Genomic DNA, 20,817 nt, shown 5'->3' with positions numbered 1-20,817 from the left:
TTTCATCAGATGAAAATATTTACAGATATATTTGTACTTTATTCTTGTACAAGTTTGGTTCTTTGTGAAAATGTTTTTTTTTTTTCACACAGCCTGAACAAACCTGGAAAGTGCTTTGCTTATATACTCAGCTAATGTAAGGGCAATATATAAGTAAGAAATGTACTACGATACTAATGTATTATGATCTTCTCTCCAAATTACAAAAGAATTTACCATTAAATAAGCCAGTTAACATTGATTGGTGGAAAGTGTGGGTTAAAATCAGAGTCACAAAGTCATGTGCAAGTGTTGATCAAAAGGCTGAGCACCATGGTTAAAACCCTGCTAATATGGAAAAACATAGATTCAAACAGGAGGGGCATGTCAATTCAAGTCACTCTGAAAAAAACTGAAAATCTTCCTATGTATCACTGATGAGTAGTCAGAATGATGCAAAAGAAGACAAAATTGTACAAAAAAAGAGACACAAATAGGAGGGAAATGTTCCAATAACCCCTATCCCTAATAAAATATTCCATATAAATATGTTTGTCTGAATCAATACCAGTCAGGAGCTTGTAGCTACATATTCAAAGTGCGATATGAAGATCCATTTCTGAGCTCCGTGAAGCTCTTACTTTTCTTTATTGTGTGCTCTGCATGACCCCAGCAGAATTAGGCATATGCTATCAGCCCCTGCTATCTATTTACTGATTAGGGAATAGTGTCCCCTCCTGGCCAAGATACATCATTTCCTCTGAGACAGAATACCAAGAAATCTGACAGTTATTTTAATATTATAGCTTAAAACAATCACTGCTTAATGAATATTTGCATCTGTACATATATATACATTGGTTTTTTGGGTTTTTTATTTTTTGTTTCTTTACAAAAGAAAATTAGTCATTTGACTGTGAAGCATGAGAAGTGCAGGGATCCATTCAGTTATAGTGTATGGACTACTGCACTGTCATACTGTAGAAAAGAGGCAATCCAATGCCAGTATGTGAACCAGACATATATATATATATATATGTGTGTGTGTGAGTAAAACCTCTAAGTGGAGAATTTTCTATAGGTCCAAGAAAAAAAAAATAGATCTGTAGGTGTCTCTCAGTGATGCTGAGCTGACCACAAGTGAACCTGGTTCTTCAGGGTTGTGGTCCACTGAAGGTGGCAATGGGCAGGCAGAGCAGAGAGCAGAAGGTGGGATGAAGTGGCTGGATCTGTGACCACAGCGTTCTCCCTCGCGTCCAGTCTTTGCAACTCTCTGGTTTGTAGCAAACTGACACATCACATCTGCAAGGCGAGGAGGGGAAAACAACGCTAAGCCTATTGTTTGAGAGTAGCTCATTGGCACCAGAAAAGGGATTCAATTATGTTCTATATTGAGAGGAAAAAGATATTTCGAATGCTATATCCTGAAATGTTACATTAGAGAAGCAGACAGACAACTATTTTGTCCTACCAAACTAGTCCACTGACTCAAACAGACATGGTCAGAATGTACCTGCAGTTATACATGCTCAAGAAGACATAGTGCAGAGGTATACAAACATAGCACTGAGACAAGCATTTATACATATTACCGCAAATGCTTGAGGGGCACGTGAGACTGCTACTGGACTGCTTTAGCTCTAATTGTTTCAAAATCAACAAGCACACACACAACAATAGAGTACCTGGTCACACTTTGTAGAATCTTCTTCTCATCCTGGTCGAGACACACGGCGAAGGTGGTACTACCGGCGCCGCTCACCTGGACCTTATCGACTTTCACCTTGGTGGTCGTTATTTGCTAAAAGGCAACACATATTAAAACATTAGTGTGAAACATATCTGGCTCACGTGTCATTTCATAACATACAACATGCTCTGGACCCCTGAACATAACCACGAATGCACCAAATAATAAGAGCACTGTAATGACAATGCTGTGTGGTCTGTTTATGACAGAATAGCAAGCAGAGAGAATGTGAGTGTAGACCCTGTCACGTCTCCTGTTACAGCCTAAAAAACTTTTTTTTTTTTTTTTATTTGCATAAACTGTCGTCGTTTTCAGTCTTTCAGCTGTAGCAGCTTCAACCACAGTTCAGCATTTAAGAGGCATAACAAAATGTTTGCGCTACGCTGTTTGTACTTTTAAAACCACAAACAGGTTTCAGTCCCAGCAGTTTCCTGCTCACCTGATTGTAACCCTTCTTCGATTTAGAGTTCTGCCTTTTCAGCACCTCAGTCATCGTTAACTGCAGGCACTCCATTTTCGAATCTGAACAACCACAAAGGAAGACGTATTGGTAACCATCTCAATATCACAAGCAAACCTTCGCCCCATGATTCCGCATGGTTTACTTAAGTAAACTATTTAATAGTAAACTAATGCTTATCATTAAATGGTACTTCTATAAAACACAGGACTTGTTTATTAGTTGTTATATAGGCTGAGGAATTTGGGTTACATGAATGAGGACTTTGCAAAATTAAAGTAATTTTTAAATGATTAGTTCATACCCAACTCCTCAGGGTTCTTGCAGGCTTTTGTCAGGTTTATAGATGTGCAAACTTTCTCTGCTTTTATCCGTTGACTTCTCCCACTAACCACAACCTGATCATTCGAGGAAAAAAGAAAAAAAAAAAGAAAGAAAGACAGAAAGCGAAAAAAGAATCAGGACGTGAGAATGTGTGCGGTCTTTCTTTTAACGGCATTACTGAAATGTGTGAAAAAAAACAACGGAATAAGATCTAACCTTGTTGTAAACAACCTCCAGAGATAGGGGCACTGCCTCACGGTCTCCATCAATCCCAAACCGCTTGCTAGCAGCTCCTGTTGCAAAAAAAATACCCTGCATTAGCAGCAAGAAACAAGCAAGTGATGCTAAAGAAATCAGCCAATTTAGCACGTATCAAAACATGACTGACACAACTGTGTTTAGTAGTACAACACAGAGATTTTCAACAGTCAGAAGAACAGAGAAGCTCATGTTAATGCACATCTAGGAAAGGCAGAAACCGTGAGTCTTAACTGTGTCTAAAGATAAACTCATCATAGCTGATGAGAGATGATAAGGCTTCACAAGACTGCACCAAAACATCTGTGATGTAATGTAATCGGTAGGCGATTCAAAGGGGGATGAGGTGGGATACCATCCCCCTTGTAAGCAAGATGACCAAAATGCAACCCTCTTGTTAACCTGCCATCCCCCTATGAACTCTGTAGAGTAGTGTCAGTGACCACTGGGCCATCAACCCTGTTGAAAAATAACAAATTCCCTACTGAATGTAATGTAATGCGCCCTAGTGACATAAATGGAGAAACGGCTGCTCACAAACAGGGCTGACTCTCCAGACGTTAGGAGCTTTGCTGACTCATAACTACAGAGTCGATTTGGTGAGAAAAAAAAACGGGTGTTCTGGTTGACCACACTCACCCATCGCCTTTATGGCTCGTGTACCAGCTGTGTGACCCAGTTCCAGGGAATGGATGAAAACCTCATTCCGTTTTTCCCCTCCAGCAAGAGTTAACTACAACAAGAAGTCAAGATTAAACAACAAACCAAAGAAGCTACTGTTATGTCTCAAATAGCTGCATGAGGTCAGTAACCACCTCGGCCTGGTAGAGCTGAATGAGAGCCGGACGTGTGGCGTGACGGCAGTAATACAGGATCAGGTCGGCCAAGATGGGCAGACGCTCTTCGCTGGAATCGTCGTACGAGTCCGTCTCGATTTTCGACGTTTGCTGCGCGGTGTGGAAAAAGGATCGGCGTGAGTGTTGATTTTTTTTGTTTTTTTTGTTTTGTTTTTTTTGAGACACACAATCAAACTGGATCAAAACGGAATCAAACCGGATTTCTTATGAACCTAGTTCCTCATTTTCACTTCTCCTACTGAACAGTTGAAGACGTAAGAGAGGACATTTCCGTAGAAGAGCGAGTCCTAGAAACTGCTTTTATTTATAGTAATCGCCACAGTGATAACCCACAAGTTTAAAAAGACGTCATTTGAAACCACAGGAGATTATCAATGATACGTTTGTGGCTATACTGTGCTTGTTCTTTTTTGTTTGTCTGTTTGTTGGTTTGTGGGTGAGTGAGTGAGCGAGCTTGGACATGTGAGTAAACTCACTTGGCATACGACGTTGATGGGCAGGTTGAGAAGACTAAGAGTGTTCCTCTCGTACCAGGGGTCCAGCATGCCAAGCAGCTGGGCAATGTCATTAGTGCTATCCTCTGAACTGCCAACACTTAAATCCTACACAAACAGAAAAAAAGAGCAAGGCATTACTACAGAGCAGCCCCCCCACTCCCACCACCACCACCACCAGGTTTTACTGACAAAACTCTTCAGAAATCTAGAGTTGTATTAATAGTGGTAAACTGCAATCATTCTCCTTGGCATTGGCTTGAACACTGCTAGTTCTCCTGAAGCACTACGTTCAGTTGATTTTATGCAATATTATGGGGAATCTCTGGACCTTGTGGAGACACAGGTGTTCAAACTGTTGGCCAAAACTGAGCTGATATTTCTCATTCCTTCTCTAGGACAGGTTTCATGCATGCTCTGACATTCATTAGTGCAGTGACCTGCATTAGTTGAAAAGCACTTTTGAAGAGCATGCAGGAGCCTATGCACTAGAATGCAACAAAACAGAATCTTTAATGTTCAACAAATATTGACACCAATGAATAGTGATCTAGGTCTAGTCAGACTGTCGGTTGGAGACTCAAGGTATGTTTTTGGAGCGTTCCAGTGATGTGGGTGTTACCCTGTTGCTCGCTACACTTACCGTGGTGGAGGCAGCTCCTCGAAGCGGAGTCAAAGAGAGCTGAGACATGGAAGCCAGGCTGTTCGTGTCTCTCCTCACAGGGATGAAGAAGAATCGGAGCTTGAAGGCCCTGCTAAGTCGAGGGCAGGTTCTCTCCCGCCTCCTAAGACGACTGTAGGCACGGGCCACCCTGCCAGCCATGTGGTCCGCTCCAAACACCACCACCCTGAGCAAAGTGCACCCTCCACCTGTCTCAACGTCCTCATCGCTGCTCAGGATGGGCCTCCTCCTGTAGCACACATGACGTAGCTGTCCCAAAGGGCCGGGAGACAGGCCCAACTCTGAGTTGTGAAGCTGGACCTGCTGGGGTAGAGAGTTAGAACGCTGGGAACGCACGGCGGTGACCAGTTCTTTGGCTTCAGGGGTGCCCAGGCTTTTAGCACGGCACAGGTTGGATCGCGGCTTGAAGAGCCGGGAAAGACGTTTCGAGATTCGCCCGCCAGTTTTGGATTTGCCAGTCGATACAGGGCTCCTCTCTGGTGTGCCCTCCTCCTCTGCTTCCTCACAGAAGTCACTGTCAGTGCCTGAGGCTTGGGAGGAGGAGAGAGTGGATAAAGGAGAGTACTCAGAGGAGGCCACTGAGAGAGTGGAGAACATGGAGTCTTTAGAGGCAGTGGAAAGGGAGGAGACTGTGGAGAAGGTGGAGGCTCGGTGATTGGCGGTACCATTGATGACAAACTCCTCCATCTCCTCCAAGTCTTCATCTTCGTCCTCCTCTTCATCATCTTCATCCTCCTCCCCAAGGCCATTGGACGTCTGATGAGCTCCAAGTTCATACTCAGCCTCCGGCAAATCGTTCAGAACATCTGTGAAGGGAGACAGAGAGAAAAATACATCATTTAAATGAAAAAACGGGCAAAGAACTGAGCACTGGGGGAAAATGCTAAAAAAGAGAAAATATGTGTATGCTAAAGAGAGAAAATATATTTATTATTTTGTCTTTGGTAAAAGATGTATTTTATAAATGACCACCATAAGGAAGCAAAAGCCCTTTCGCCCTTTTTAAAATGCCAACTAAGAGTTCAATTCTAAACCAAAACAGCCAAACATATTGAATAGGAGCTAATTAGCCTTCAGTCCTTACCAAAATTGTCCTTGTCCCAGTAAAACATGTAGCATTTGGCTGTGGCCATTCGCAGAGTCTGAAGCATCCCTGGTGGCAGTAACACAATTCACAATTCAATCTTTCTTTTATTCCACTCTTCATAAATCTTTCATATTGGTAAAAGACCAAATGGGCTTTTAATCTTAAAACACATTAGCTGGCTGCGCTGCCAGAATGATTTGCTTACTTCAGCGCACTTGCCTAGAAAAATAAAATAGAATTTCTACAGGCAGTTTTTATGCCAATGCTAAGTGTATCACTACACAAATGAGACTCTATGTGCCCTCAGTCAGTACTGTACAAGGTGTCCATTTTGATTGGCTGGTTTTCAGTCAAACAAACAGGCTGTCTCAACGGCAAAGAACATATCTGGAGAAAACAATCAGATAATTTAACACTTTGTAAAGTGTGGTCTTTTTTGACTTAACAAATATGAAAACTCATGGCATATTCATGTTTGGGTCACGCAAGATTTCTTCCATGTAAATTAACAACATTGCACCGAGCATATACGGCGTGGGTTACAAAAACTGTTATATGTAAGATACAGCAAGATCATATGTTATGATAAGCGTAAAACGAGGTTTGGGGGTTAGCAAAGCTTCACCTATTACATTTCGACTAGTAAATCCTTAAAGTTATTTGAACCACGGTACACAAACACAATGTTGTATTTGGCTCTCGTGGAGCGGCCCTGGCCGGCCCCCCCTCACCGTCGGATTTCCTGCCGTTGGATGCTTGGATGCCAAGCTCTTCCCGCAGCTCCTCCAAGCCCTTCACCACATGAGACCGTGCTTTGCTGAGGTCAGCTGTGGTCGCACTTGTCTCCAGAAGCCTGGTTACGGTGGACAGGATCTGCCGAAGTTCCTCAATTCCTCTGGACTGAAAAGAGGAAGCCTCAATATCAGACATAAATCTGCTTTTGTGGTATTTATAATTACAGTCATGCCTCGCTTACTGCCCCTCAAAATGAAGCCTCTCTCTCTACACTGCGCTAATGTTGAGAGTTAAGCGTTCGGCTGCGCCTTTCTAAAAAAAAAAAAACGGCGCTCTGCAATAATGCAGTATATATGACGTCGCTGGCTACGTTCCAAATCACAACTAGCACCTTTCGAAGTGGACCAGCATTGAAAACACCATTAAGGACGCACTTGTAGATTGTTATGAACCCATGGAAAGGTAACGGGAACAAAGCCCAGAGCCAATCTGCGACTACCGCATATTGAAGGCGGGGCAGTTGAGTCACTGTCCCTTCTCAGTGAGGTGGTGTACCTGCAGGGCATTGCTGATGTTCTGGAGAGGGTATTTCGTCCCAAGATTGGCCTGGTACGCGTGTTTAATAAGAGTAATGATGGTCTCTTCCGGGCATGGCTGAAGACCATTCAACTGCTCAGCCACAGATAAGAACTCAGGAGGTACCTCAGAAGTGTTCATTAACAGCACCGTACTGATGAAGCATCACACAGGGGAACAAAAACACTAGTCAATATCACGGAACAATGTTGTACACTCACAGTGCACACGCAGACACACAGACACACAACAGACAGTTCTATGTCACGTGCCCAGCCTTCTGCGTCAGGGCTTGCAACATGTTATTTGCTGTGTAGGACTTGTCATGAACTTAAAACAAAGAAACTGACAAACAACAAAAATGCAATGATGCCCATGGCCTTTATGCAATCCAAGAACTGACAGAGGAAATGAATTGCTATGACAACAACCACATGAGCTGAGCAATGGCTGACACAAAAGGATTTCCTATGTTCTCGGTGGAAACTTGGTGACTCACATGGTCTTAGAGCGATGAGTGGAGGTGGTAAGGCCTTGTTCCTCTCTCATCAGTCTGTGGTATGAAATCCCTGGTTGACAGGCGCATACACACGTACACACACACACACACACACACACAAAACCACATGCAAACATGAAAACATGTTGACAAGCTGGTGCAGATTGTAATCATTCAAAATGCGTTTTCAGATGAATACACACAGACTGAGGAAATGCGTAAATCATTTATAGAACTCTGTATCACTACAATAACTACTATGGTCACTGGGTGGCGGTATTGAACCACATAACATATCTTCCCCATAATTTCCCCTGAATGAGCAGATAGCATTCTTACACTGTACATGTTGCTCTAGCTCACAGAACTGTATTTTCCCCACAATTTCCCCTGAATGAGCAGACAGCATTCTTACAGGGTACATGTAGCTCTGGCTCACCTCAGCAAATAAACAAGCAAAATAAAACCAGATGATATTCAGATGGAGTCTAATTCAACGGGTAATATCCTGACACAAATATGTGCATGTGTGTGTATGTGTGTGTGTGTGTGTGTGTGTGTGTGTGTGTGTGTTACCTGGTGCCCTGAGCTCTTGGTGGAGGGTAGAGAGTAGATTTCGACACACACCACAATAAGGCTCTGGCCATGTCAGGAAGCCATGGAAAACCTCACTGGCTTCTTTCAGTAGCTCCCCATCTGGGGGAAGGAAGGGGGTCTGGGGACAGAACATACCAGAGTCAGGGGACAAATCCTGGGCCACGGATGGAGTAACATGGAGCATGGATGGCTGGTGGGGGAACACTGCCCATGCTCTTACCTGTAGGAGAGTGGACTCAAACATGAGAGTAAGGGGGGCCACCAATTCATACTGACACTTCTCCTGAACCTAAGAACAAAACAGAAACAAACAACCAGTCAATGCGGTCAGCCAGTCAGACTGTGCCCTACTAGATCACAATGGTAACAAAAATGAGTTAAAAAACCATCTGATTATTACTATGTAGGAAAGCCCCCGGTTACAGAAAATTCCATGGCTAACCTGTTCAAAAACCTAGAAATTAATGGTGACCAAACATACTCTTAGAGCAATATTGTGAGAATATTTCAAACAGTTTTTGAATTCCTGCATGTGCTTTCATCAGTCCGACGTGTGCCAACAGTGTCCACAGGGGGGCACTATGTCTGAAGTAGCACATAATGAAATGTAATGAATAAATGGAGGCAAAGTATTCACGTACATCTCAATTCCATTCAGACCTGTGCATGACGTGCCTCTTCCTTAAGAGGCTGTTAAGCCACAAACATAAACTAAACCCAGCACAAACCTTTTTCAAGAACAGTTTATCGAGAAAACGCTTTCGATTGCACTGACAGTGTGGGGTGCTACAAGTGCTAAATAGAAGTGAAAGCTCACAAGGAAGTCTTGACCACAAGTTTGCATGACAAAACATAAGAAAACCAAGATACAGATGAACATTAATGTCAATAACAGCTACTGCTACTTTTAAACGGTGTGCACATTTACCACAGAGATGTTTTAAGAGTTTTGAAGAGGTGTTTTTAAAGTCTCACCTCTCTGGTTTTCTGAAGAATCTGCTGGAGAAGGATAAGAAAATTCTCGGGATCCCTCTTAACCAACTCCTCCAGGCTCCAACGGTTCATACACCTCCCTGCTGCACATGGCAACACACACATTCACACATTCACACACACGCACACACGCACAAACACACACGCACACATGCAAAAAAGCACGTACACGGGCACGCACACACACACACAGGCACAAACCATGAAGAAATGCCTGGATTTTCCACATGATAGCTTGACAGACACACAAACTGTCACTATTCAAAGCATCAGTGAGATTTACACACAACAGCCTTACACACACAGCTATGAAAGAGCTACAACACAAACACTGCAATTGGGATGAACATCTACACAGTCCCATACATGCGGCTTTGTCTCTCAAAGCAAACTGACACCAAGCAAATCAATGTACAATAACATAAAATGCAACACAGTTATCCCCTAAGTCTATCGTTTTAATCATATTTTTAATTTCTATTCTCTTATATCTTTTTCATTTGAATTTGAATTATCTTTGTGTTTTCTATTTTCTCATTTTTAAAGTACTTGGAATGACTGCAGTGTATGAGAGGTGCTATATAAATAAATTTGCCTTGCCAAGCCTTGCCCTACAGTGACCTACAAACTAGTGTCAGCTATTAGGGATAAAGCTTCTCTATAAAGGTATAGGTCAAAAGAGTTAAGAGTTTCCCATTGAACTGTACTGTGTTAACCTAAATGGCAAAACTTTTTCATTATTGCCCTGTGTTTGACATACCCACTGCGGTGCTTAGCATCTATCACATAGGTGGTAGTACTCAGACTAACTATCCTTCAGTGGCATGGTGGTTTAAAAAAAAAAAAGCATGAAAGAGGATATCAATAAAATTTAGCAAACATCCTGCATTAGCCACAGATCATAAGCTTTAGACCCCATGCCCAAACACCAATGGGCCGTAACTCTGTTGTCATTTAAAACAAAAATATCAAGTGCGGTCTGTATGCGGATGGCAGCTGTAATTGATCCCACTTTTTTTCCTCTCTCTCTCTCTCTCTCTCTCTCTCTCAGTCACTGCCCTCTGGCTTGTAGTATGACTGTGACACAGCGGTGTACGCCTTAGCTTCCTCCTAGGAGGTGTTAATTCTGACACTTCCTCCTGCGTGCTGTCTAAAAACAACCCTTCTTTTTACACAATTCAACAACAGCGCCAAACTCAGCAGGCTTCAAAGGAGTAGAGCACAAACAAGTCGCTGGCATGATGTGCGTACTAAAGGTGATGAAAAACAACTCTGATATGTATTGGGCTGGTAGAGTGAGTACGTAATCAAATTAGCTCACCAACACGGATGAACAGGTACACGTTTCAGCTACTACATTTCAATCCTTGCCGACAACAACAACAACAACAACAACAAAAAAACCGTCCCAAATTTGTTTCTGGTTCAGGTGGTTCAAAACGGATCCTGTTGAATTTAAAACAACAAACAGCGACAAAAAAAACCCCCCAAAAACAAAACAAAAACAGGCTGGGTCTGTCTGAGGTGTAGCGAGGAACACAGAGGCTGTTCCAGTTTGTCTAGTTTCCACACACGTTAACAAGAGAATCGCTATATGTCATCTATTCATTATATTTTTTTTGTGTGTGTTTTTTTTGTTTGTTTGTTTGTAACTCTGGACTTTCCCCCCCGCTGAGAAAAAGGAAGTCAATAGCCCTATTAAGTGTGCCGCGGGCATAGAGACCTCTTCACGATATCGATGCAAATAAACTCTTACCGTTCCATGCGGTGGAGTCAGAGCATTGGAGACCGTCCAAGCATCTCTCCAGTGCGTGCTGGATACGGTCTTCCGTGCAGGAGGTGTGCTGCATCTTCTCTCTCCCTGTGAGGGACACAAGCATTACATTTACACGGTTCATCCCCAGGTGCCCTTCCATCTCTGCCTGTCTGTTCCTTTTGAACTCCTACAGTGACACCCAGCAACACTGACATCATCGCTCAAACAGGGCCACTAAGATATGGACTAATTGAGGCGAACAGGCAAGTGTTAGGGAGTACATACCATAAACCTTCTGATCAGCAGCTTGCTATAATGAGGTAAAGTTGCAGTCTGGAATATGGTGAGGGAGATGATCCCTTTGTCTAACCTCTCGTTCCGACGTTACCATCCCTCTCTCCCCCTGTTTCTCTCCTTCCTTGAATGTATAATGGCCTTTTCTCCCGTCAGGGAAGTAAAAGGTTGTATGTTTTGCATGGTTCGAAAATGAAGTGTTGGTTTAGGGAAATGTATGCAGATAAAATGTTTCAAAGAACACGCAGAAGGGAAGGGATTTTTAGGGATGCTTACGCAGACTTGTGTGTCTGTTATTCTTTCTGGTTAAAACCGTACTGAAACACAGCAACGCAATTCGGTGACATCCTACACAGAGGCACATGTAAATCATTTTAACATGCGCTGTGTTTGGCATGAAGTGCGTGATACAAACAGCTGTCGTCTGTGCCATGCTGTTAGCGAAACCGGAAAGGGCACGAGGGTGATTGAAATGGAAATGAAAATAAAAACAAAAATAAACAAAATAATATGTTATTTAGTCCCAAATGGACATTATCGCAACAACAGCACTTTACAGAAAAACAGCAACAGAGCAATGTCATAAAAACAGCCAAACCCGTAAAACAGATGAAATGCCATGGAATGGAGACTTCTCCTTTTCAGTTATTACATTTTTCAAGTGTAAAACTTTAGTCCCTTTGTCCTAAACTCCTAAGTTTAAAATCCAGTAATGTAAGGGAAGTACTTGGTTATACAACAACTTCCACTTTATCTGCCTGTGGTACGAGTTTGGTTGATACTGGCAGTTTCTTAAATACAGTTGTGTCGAAAATATAATACATGAATGGAAACCATTTTTCCCCTACTATGCTGTTATGTGTTATTTTGCAGTCTATAAACCCTTTGGGACTCTGACAATCACAGCCAACTTTCAATGTCCCAAATCAAATTACATTTCACCAGAACGTTGTGGCCTTGGACCTTAGTAAACTTGAAGGCCACATTTCTAACTCTGCACGATATTATGTTATCATTACACAAAGTATGACAACTCAGCTTGGCTGGTTGCAACCATAAAATGATCTACAAAATGAATCTCAAAAATTCCCCAGTGTGAAACCAAAAATCCCCAATATGACTAATGAGTAATAATTTGAGACAGATACAGGCTGATTATATATATATATATATTTTCTGACTCTCCTTACCACCAACTCACAAACATTAAACACCACAACGGATGTTATCTGCAAACATAGCCATACCAATCATTCGCTGTGTCACACCCTGAATATCTGCAGAGCATAGCCCCAAATTAATCTTAATTATAATTCTTTTCAAAATAAGGCCCTGCGCAGGGGGAGAGCTATGATAAAAGTTAAATACAGTGACAAGCAGTGAACAAAGTGCGAATACCACGAAAATCACTAAAACAACAGCCAGAGAAAACAAAGGGGGTGACCATGAAGCTACTCAGCTGTAATTGTTTTTTTCTGTCTGGATGCTAAGGATAGAGTTGAGTTTAGATAAAGTGTAAAAGAGCACGTCCGCCTGTATGAAAAAAGCTACGGTATGACGTCCACACAACTTCTCGTTAAAACTATGAAAATTAGGATCGTACCTGTTCTGGGGAGTGGGCGAATGGGTGAATAAATTCAGTAGACAGCAGACACACCTAGTGACACAGGTCTATGTTAAACAAATATGAAAGTATTCACAGTCAACATTCGGGTACTCACTCATTTCAGAAGTATCTTGCGGTGTTCTATCAAGGGCAAACAAAACCCAACTCTACGCTGGTTATACTTCTTTATGACTCTTTAAACTCTTCTGCTGCTTTCATTTCTTTCTTCTTTAGCATACATTAAATGAAGTTACTTTTGTGTCACACACGCCTAACAGTAAGGAGCATCTATTTATTTTCGAGCGTCGTAAAATTCCTCGTTTTAGGACTCCTTCACACAATTCAGAGCGCTCGGGCCCACTCAGTGCCGCATCTTCTGTCAAACGAAAATCACATTCCCACTTTGTCCTGAACAGCACTTAATCGATTCGAGCTCGCCCACTGGGAAAACTAATGTATCACGAGCTAAGTAAAAGGGCTTCATTGTAGCTCAAAGAAAGCTGTTGAACAAATTCGAATAAGAGGAAATATCTGTCTTTCTGTATGTGTGTGTTTTTATTAGACGTCACTCTGAAAACGCCATTATTACAAACAACATTTCAACACACTGGTGGTTATGAGCACTCTCGAAAAGTGCCAAAAAAACCAAACCAAACAAAACAAAACAAAACAGGACCTCAGCTGTCCTAACCACAAACTTAACGTTACAGTTACGTGTGCATGAAACCCGTCTTGATGCCCATTCGGTGGTAACCAAGTCGACAAAAAGTAAGCTCCGGTATTTGGACTGTGACGTATCCAGGTTACATTTGTGGTGTTCTCTCAGTCTTAACCACATAGAGTTGACACAGCGAGAACTGAAGACAAACATGTTTTCACACTTGCGCAGAAAACACTCTAAAAAAATTAACAGAAAGGACAAACTTTAACATTTGAGAACGGGCAGTGAGTATCCAAAGTGGGTTCATTTTGACTGTTCTGTCGGTTTACTTAATGTGAATTCTGTACAGTGACCTTTGGGCATGTATGGGTGTCTATTTACCTTTTTGTTATGCATGAGGTGTAATGGTCAGTCATTGTTTATTTGTAGACTATATCCAATCTTATCCCCATTCTTATCTGAACGATGGAGCAGCTGATCTTTTAATTCATTATCCCCGCTGAGTGCCTTGTATCCTTTAAACGCTGATTGCACTGAGGTGAAAATACGCACCTCTTAGAGCGACTGTTTCGAATACGTCAGTTCGTGTCAGAATATCCACTTTTTTTTTTTTTTTTTTTTTAACAGAATGCTGACAGCTATTTTGGTCATTTCGCTTAGTCCGTTTTGCAGCGATCTTTCTTATTTTTCATTATTTAGTTAATATAAAGGTTTATTATTGCTTAGAAGCAGCCTAAGATAATCAACGGATCAAGCATTAAGATCTAATGACGAAATTAAACTAGCAAGTAATACTTCGACAGGCAAAGTCTCAGGGGGCTCAATTTAACCTCACACCTGGAAAACTGAAAAGTGCTGGATAGGTAATATCTAATTGAGAACATGCAATTCTATGTTTGAGGTCCACTGAGCACTGAAATTCAGTAGGTACTCTTTTTCTGTACTGGCTTCTAACCTCCTGTTTGTTTGTGGAATAAGCAGAAGGAGAGAGAGAGAGAGAGAGAGAGAGAGAGAAAGCAAGGATCCTTATTTTTAGTCCAGAGGGGCTTTTTCTGAGATCCATCACTCAGACAGGAAACTGTCTTTGTGTGCGGTTAACAGTGTTGGGTGATGGGCAATAGCCTTGTCTCGGATGAGGAAATCAAGAATTGCCCCAGTTATGGAGTGCGTCCGCTGGGGTGACCCATCATTATGAAGACATGGAAATCCCAGGCGAAAATGCAAGCGATCGAGCAGGGCCAGTTCGGGACCCCAACGCAAAACTCACCAGCCCGCAACCAGCACAGCAACAAAACCTCCAATGTGCCCAAGTACCTGTTACTTTCTGAGTCCTCTTTAAACCAGGTCTCATAACAGGGTCTAAGACTAATACGGTAGAAGCAAGATGAAAACATTCATCTTAGAAACAATGACCTTTTAGTGAAATAGTCATGTTATAATGTGCCTTCCATCAAACCTGGGAGGAACTGGATCATTTATTGGAGTTATACCAACCGCGACCAGTATAAAAAGAACAAATATCTCACTACATCTCATCTGCGTTTATTGCCCCCCCCCTTTTGGATTTGCATTTATGATATATCCAAAAAAAAAACAAACAAAAAAAACCATGCGTGCAGTCAGCAAATAACCCATCGTTGCATAGAAACCATGCCTGGGTCATGTGTATTCCACAGATGAAATCATAATCTTTCTTAAGAGGATGTGAGCACATCCTTTTACATGTCAACAAGGTCACTTCCACATTTTCAGAGGTTGCAAAAGGGAGGAAGAGGTTGAGGCAGCTGACTGCTATTCACTTGTTTTGTGTCACTACAGCACTTCATTTGCACGGCTGTCTTAAACGCCGCTCCACGGAATGATCTTAAGGCGTTTGGGAGGTTTTTTTTTATTACCGAGGCTCTGTAGCGACCGATCCATGGTCTCTCGGTCATGTTGCCCATTTGGCTAATGATTCGATTTTTTTTTTTTTTTTCATATTATAGTTTCAGCAGATGAGGGAGAAACTCACCCTAAACATTAGTTGCTACGATAAGACAGGAATTTCTGCAGATGTATCATTTTTAAAGAGCTTAAGCAATCCATTGAATTACTTTCATTCAGCCGAACATTCTCAGCAAGGTATTTCTCAACTCTGCTGTTGAGGTTACTACCATATACGTGATGTGAAGTTCAGATAGTTGTCCAGGACAGTGCATGCTAAGTTACACAGAGACACACTGATCACCTCAGTGTTTGCAACAAGTCACCCACAGCTCAGAAAGTACACACACTTTTTTTTTTTCAAAAGAGCATCACACTTTCACCAGCTCCTTGATGAACACTAACCATTTCATGATCAAGATAGTATTGAAGGAGTATTTTTGAATACAGTTTATTTCAGAAAGCACATCTCAGATCATTTCTTAGCAGGATATTTGAATTTTCTTAACGAATATTGTATGATAGGCTTAATTGCTGGTTCTATTTGTCCAAGGACCAAGAAATGATAGTTTCCCATGTTTGGGACCATGTGATGCTTGCATGAAGTATGTGGAATGATCCTGAATATAGGTCAATATCACAGAAAATAAAGAAGAACTCAAGGACTGAATGTTTGGTTAGGATTTTGATTTTACTTTTGACATCAACCATTGGCTAAGAGAGTGCTATATATTGTGATGCTGCACTTTTCCACCAAGGTTATCCTTAGAGCATCCTCAGCCAGGATCCAGATTTGGGTCCTTGCCAAAGTGAGGGCTTCCCCGCTCTCAAGTGTTCTCTCTCTCTCTCTCTCTCTCTCTCTCTCTCTCTTTCTCTGTCTCTCTCTCTCTCTCTCTCTCTCTCTCTCTCTCTCTCTCTCCTCGACCAAACATGAGAACTGTCTTGGGCTTTTCTCATTCTTTCTCCCTCCCAGCACGACCTGATCTCAAATCCAGCAGCTCCAAACAGGAAGAATGTTCCCCAGGTCTGCTGAGGAAACAGGTGCTGCTCCATTGTTATGGTGCGATCGCCCTCTGCGATAGACTCCCACAGTAACAGTGGGCCAGCTCGACATTGTGTGCGTCCTCTGATTGATAGAGAGTAATATCCCCCTCCCCTCTCCCCCCAACTTCTCATCTGGTTAGTCTGAGCACTGTGATATTCCACCCCCCCCCCCCTACTCCCGGTTGCCCTCTAACAATGAGAGCAGGCTCTCCCGATCGTTTTAGGAAATAACATCAGTCAAACAATACCGCTCTACTGTAAATGCTTCCCTTTTGTTTCAATGAGCTACCAGCAACTTACTGTCAAGCATCAGCTGGCCAGGTACAAAAGGATACAGGGGATCCATCATAAAGCAATATTTGCCCTACTTCGTGCTCTCATTCAGCTGCCAATTTCCCCAGTCTGAGCGGAAATGAGGAACTGAATTCCTTCCTGTTTGGTCCGCATTGATACCATGGGAACTGCTGGGTCACCTTATATAAGTTTATTGTATTACTAACTTAGGATAATAAAATCTGAGGTAGACCAACACATGGGTCCTGCAGATAGCAGAATTTGTTTTTTTTCTAATATGAATCGTTGTGAAGAACATTAGCAGTGCCCCGTTTCTTTTAAGAGTAAGGATGTTCAGTGACATATATTGGTGTATATCATATATCAGTATATCATTTATCATATATCATATTTATCACGTTGATGTGTATCATAACCATACTAGACAACAAGAAACAGGTTTTACACCTAAATATATGACATTTCTTGTATTGGTTTGTTTACACTAAGAACCTGTATAGTTGATATGTGTATATTTGTGTATTGCATGTGGTATACATACATATATATATATATAAACAGACATCCACAAACAGACATTAAAAAAAAAAATTGGCAAGACACCTAATTGTTAACACTGTGGCGTAACACAGAAGTAAAGTTACTTTGATTTGAAGAATTTTGAACTGATAACCCATCTGTAACATCCTATATAATGTTCTCTCCCCCACACTGATCCAATTTATAAAGCAAGTAAATAATACAACAGGGAAAACAAGATCAGCAATAGAAGAGGACTGTGTAGTGCAGTACATACAGAGCAGACGTGCACAAACACATTTCTTGGTCTGTTTACCACATTTCTTGGTCTCGCTGCCTTATTTGAAACCCAAACTGAAAACACAGCTAAAAGCAAATCAGTCTTACAGACATGAATACTCTTTAATGTTGTTTTGTTGTTGCTGTGCATGTCATAGTGTATTTATGTGTTGTGTTGTAAACACTGTAATGTTTAGCTAAGTAGCTAGCCTCAGCATCAGGAAAAACTGGAACTGGAAAAAATGAAATGCTGATTAAGGTACAGTTACCTTATTCTACAAACCAATTAAAACAAAACTGCACTGAACACTATGCAGGATATCATTTGTCCTGTCCTAAAAGGACTATATTTTCCCACATAATTCAGACTGTCTCTCTGAAAAAATGACCCCCCCCCCCAAAAAAACCCTGTCTTCATAGTTTTATTGCTTTTTTCCTTTTTTTTTTTGTATTAATATTTATGTTTGGAAACATTTTGTCTTTTTCAAAACAGTTGAGGTATCACAACTCAACTTGATGGAGAGACCTGGTTCTGAGCAGTAACCTGCATTAGTTCCTCAGTCATCACAGACAAAGAGCCGGCACCATGCAAATTAATGCTTCATAGCTTTTGTCCATGTTATTCAATGTACTGGGTACACAGCACCGATGTTGATGTTATTTTCATAGGCATTTCTCCAATTTCCCTGTGATATTGTGGGACTGACTGCAATGATTGGATGTATTTTTTTTTAAAGTCTTACTATGTTAAATAGCTTAATAGGGTCAGTTATGCTAAAGTATACGCAGAAGTTAAATAGAACAAACAGATTTTTGTTTGAATCTGACACAGTTTATGTGCTCCAGGTGTAAAAACCTTGAAGAGTGAAGATGATGAAAATGATCTGGTAGATAAGACCTGTGAAGAAACAAACAGGAAGAGGTGTAGTGCAAAACACTACTGTGTGAGCCTTTTAAGTCAGATATAACGAACTTTTTGCCTGCTCAAAATAGGTGTCGCTACTTTCACTAGAAATGATTCACGCTTTTTGTAGTAAGGAGATATGTATGTCCATGCTAACACCCACTCCTAAACACACTCAAACTGATGCTATGCAGTATGTGTGGCTTGGATTGAAAGCTCCTTAGCAACGAAAATTTGATTTACTGAAGATCACCAAATGCGCACGTTTATTTGGGTCTAAGGAAACCAGAGGCAACCTCAAAACCAAATGAGTCACGTGTATTTCTCAATACAGTTCGAATCATAGCTTCACGTCTGAGGAACGGAATAGGGGTCCCTCAGATACCATCAACTGCACACACTGTTGCCTCTTCTTGGTTATTGCTTCTCCAAGCACTAACACACGGTAACTGTAGTGGAAGCAGAAAACTTGCTTAATTCTAAGTCTCATCTGCTGACTTGTCATGCATTATAAAAATGACTGTCCAATCAGACTATAGTCCTAAAAGGAGAAGTAGTTCCTGATGTAGGGGGAACTCAGGGGGAACTTTAATGTCCTGTTCCCTTTAATCTGTTACATCACTCCAACTATCTTTGGCTCTCCCTGTCATGGTCCCGAAGGTTTCATCCCTCTCACACACCCAGTTTTTAACTGACAATTGATCATTTCACCTAGGTCACCGAGGGCTTGTAAGTCCTGGATAGTCATATCATTAGGTTTTATGGCGGTGCTATTAATAATGTAATTTGCAAGTAAAATGACCCTGTGCCATGTGTCGGTCTGTTCCACTTAAGGATTGAATCTTAATTGGACTTACTTCCCATGCTCTTCCGTACCATTATTGTCAAATGTACGTCGAACAGCTTTTTGCACCAATGAGTAGAAAAGGCATGTGACACTATTTCATATGTTAAATAAAAGCAGGATTTGCAAACAGGCTTTGAGCAAGTCAATTCAGCCAATTCACATCAGGTTCGGTTTTGAAAATGTAAAACCAAAGACAACAAAATGGTTGAGATCTGTAATAATCATGAAACAAAATAATCCGATTAAGTCTATTCTAAAGCAAATCCACTCATACCATGACTGCAGACACTCCTCTATGAAACCATATACTGTGTAAAACTGAGAGCTCTATGAAGCAGGTCCCTGAGTAATAAGTAGTCAAAAGGTAGCTAGATACCCAATGAAGCTTGACTGAACTGTGAGGCAGACTGTAGTGTACTATAACAAACGGATCAATGATCTTTTTGATTTGACCCATGTCAACAAGAGCGACAAAGTCCCATTCAAGCTTTGGCAGTCTCTGGACACTTAAGTGTCATACTTGTCATCTCAAAGATGAGTAGGATGCAATCAGACAGTTACGTGTCAGTAATGCCATTGTGTTATGCATGGAAAGCTTTTAGTTAATCTTTGGTCAAAAACAGCTTTTATGACCTTCTCAGAGTTTCAGTGGGAACAGGCCATCTCCAGAAAAAGAACACGTTACTGGCAGTTTTGATTTTGAAGTTTAACAAGCAGAAATAAAGAATCTTCTGGATGTCAAAAGTAAGCACACGTAAGACTTACGTTGTGACAGCTTCAAGGCTAAATACTGAAATGTATTAAAAGAATTCATTTACACCGAGCTCTGGGACACCTTGTCATTTTTCATCCAAATGTGTTATAATCCACTGTTCCTCAGCTGAAATTTCTTCTGAAAACCTTTGGCACCACTGAAATATTCACAGTAGCCTAACTCCACACTTAAAGATGACAGTGGACACCTCAAACCTTCTCCATGCTAAACACGCAATGATTATTACTCTGCCACGCTGATCTTGTCATCATGTCTGTCTAGTCAAATAAGCGTTTTGGATGAATCACTTACCTGCAGTTAACGCTTTCTCCCCATGCCGTTCAGGGGTATCTAGAGTTGGAGCAAACGTCTCTCAGGTTACATCCAACAGCCATGCATTTACAATGAAGGGAACAGACAATGCACCCACATCCTTCGACAACGTGCTTCGCCAGTTTACAGCTACTGAAACAATATTAGCTGGAGCAGTCACATAGAAAGTCAAGTCTTGTGCATTTCAGAGCGGCAAAACAGGAACTGAACGAAAAAAGGTGCACAATGAGGAAGACACTCGCTGAGTGTGGTAACAAGTGGGAGGGGGGTTCAACTCCCACTCACAGGCGGAAGTCGTTCTTTGATGTTTGT

At 41.5% G+C, this 20,817-nt stretch overlaps 1 protein-coding gene across 1 annotated transcript; it reads right to left on the bottom strand.

The window, feature by feature from the left end:
- Positions 1 to 1,133: 1,133 nt before the first annotated feature.
- Positions 1,134 to 20,600, bottom strand: pik3r5 (phosphoinositide-3-kinase, regulatory subunit 5). The gene is made up of 18 exons (XM_030782361.1): positions 20,485 to 20,600; positions 11,048 to 11,152; positions 9,274 to 9,374; positions 8,519 to 8,587; positions 8,278 to 8,416; positions 7,702 to 7,771; positions 7,182 to 7,356; positions 6,623 to 6,791; positions 5,889 to 5,957; positions 4,766 to 5,610; positions 4,105 to 4,230; positions 3,587 to 3,718; positions 3,411 to 3,504; positions 2,730 to 2,806; positions 2,494 to 2,587; positions 2,169 to 2,251; positions 1,665 to 1,780; positions 1,134 to 1,281 (listed from the first exon to the last, which is right to left on the bottom strand). The coding sequence occupies exons 2-18, from the start codon at positions 11,139 to 11,141 to the stop codon at positions 1,134 to 1,136; spliced, it is 2,601 nt and encodes an 866-aa protein (XP_030638221.1). The 5' UTR covers positions 11,142 to 11,152; positions 20,485 to 20,600.
- Between the last annotated feature and the right edge of the window lie 217 nt (positions 20,601 to 20,817).

This window comes from Chanos chanos, chromosome 8 (assembly GCF_902362185.1).
Source record: "Chanos chanos chromosome 8, fChaCha1.1, whole genome shotgun sequence".
Lineage (NCBI taxonomy): Eukaryota > Metazoa > Chordata > Actinopteri > Gonorynchiformes > Chanidae > Chanos > Chanos chanos.
The sequence above is the reverse complement of the archived record's forward strand: the minus strand, read 5'-3'. Positions and strand labels throughout refer to the sequence as shown.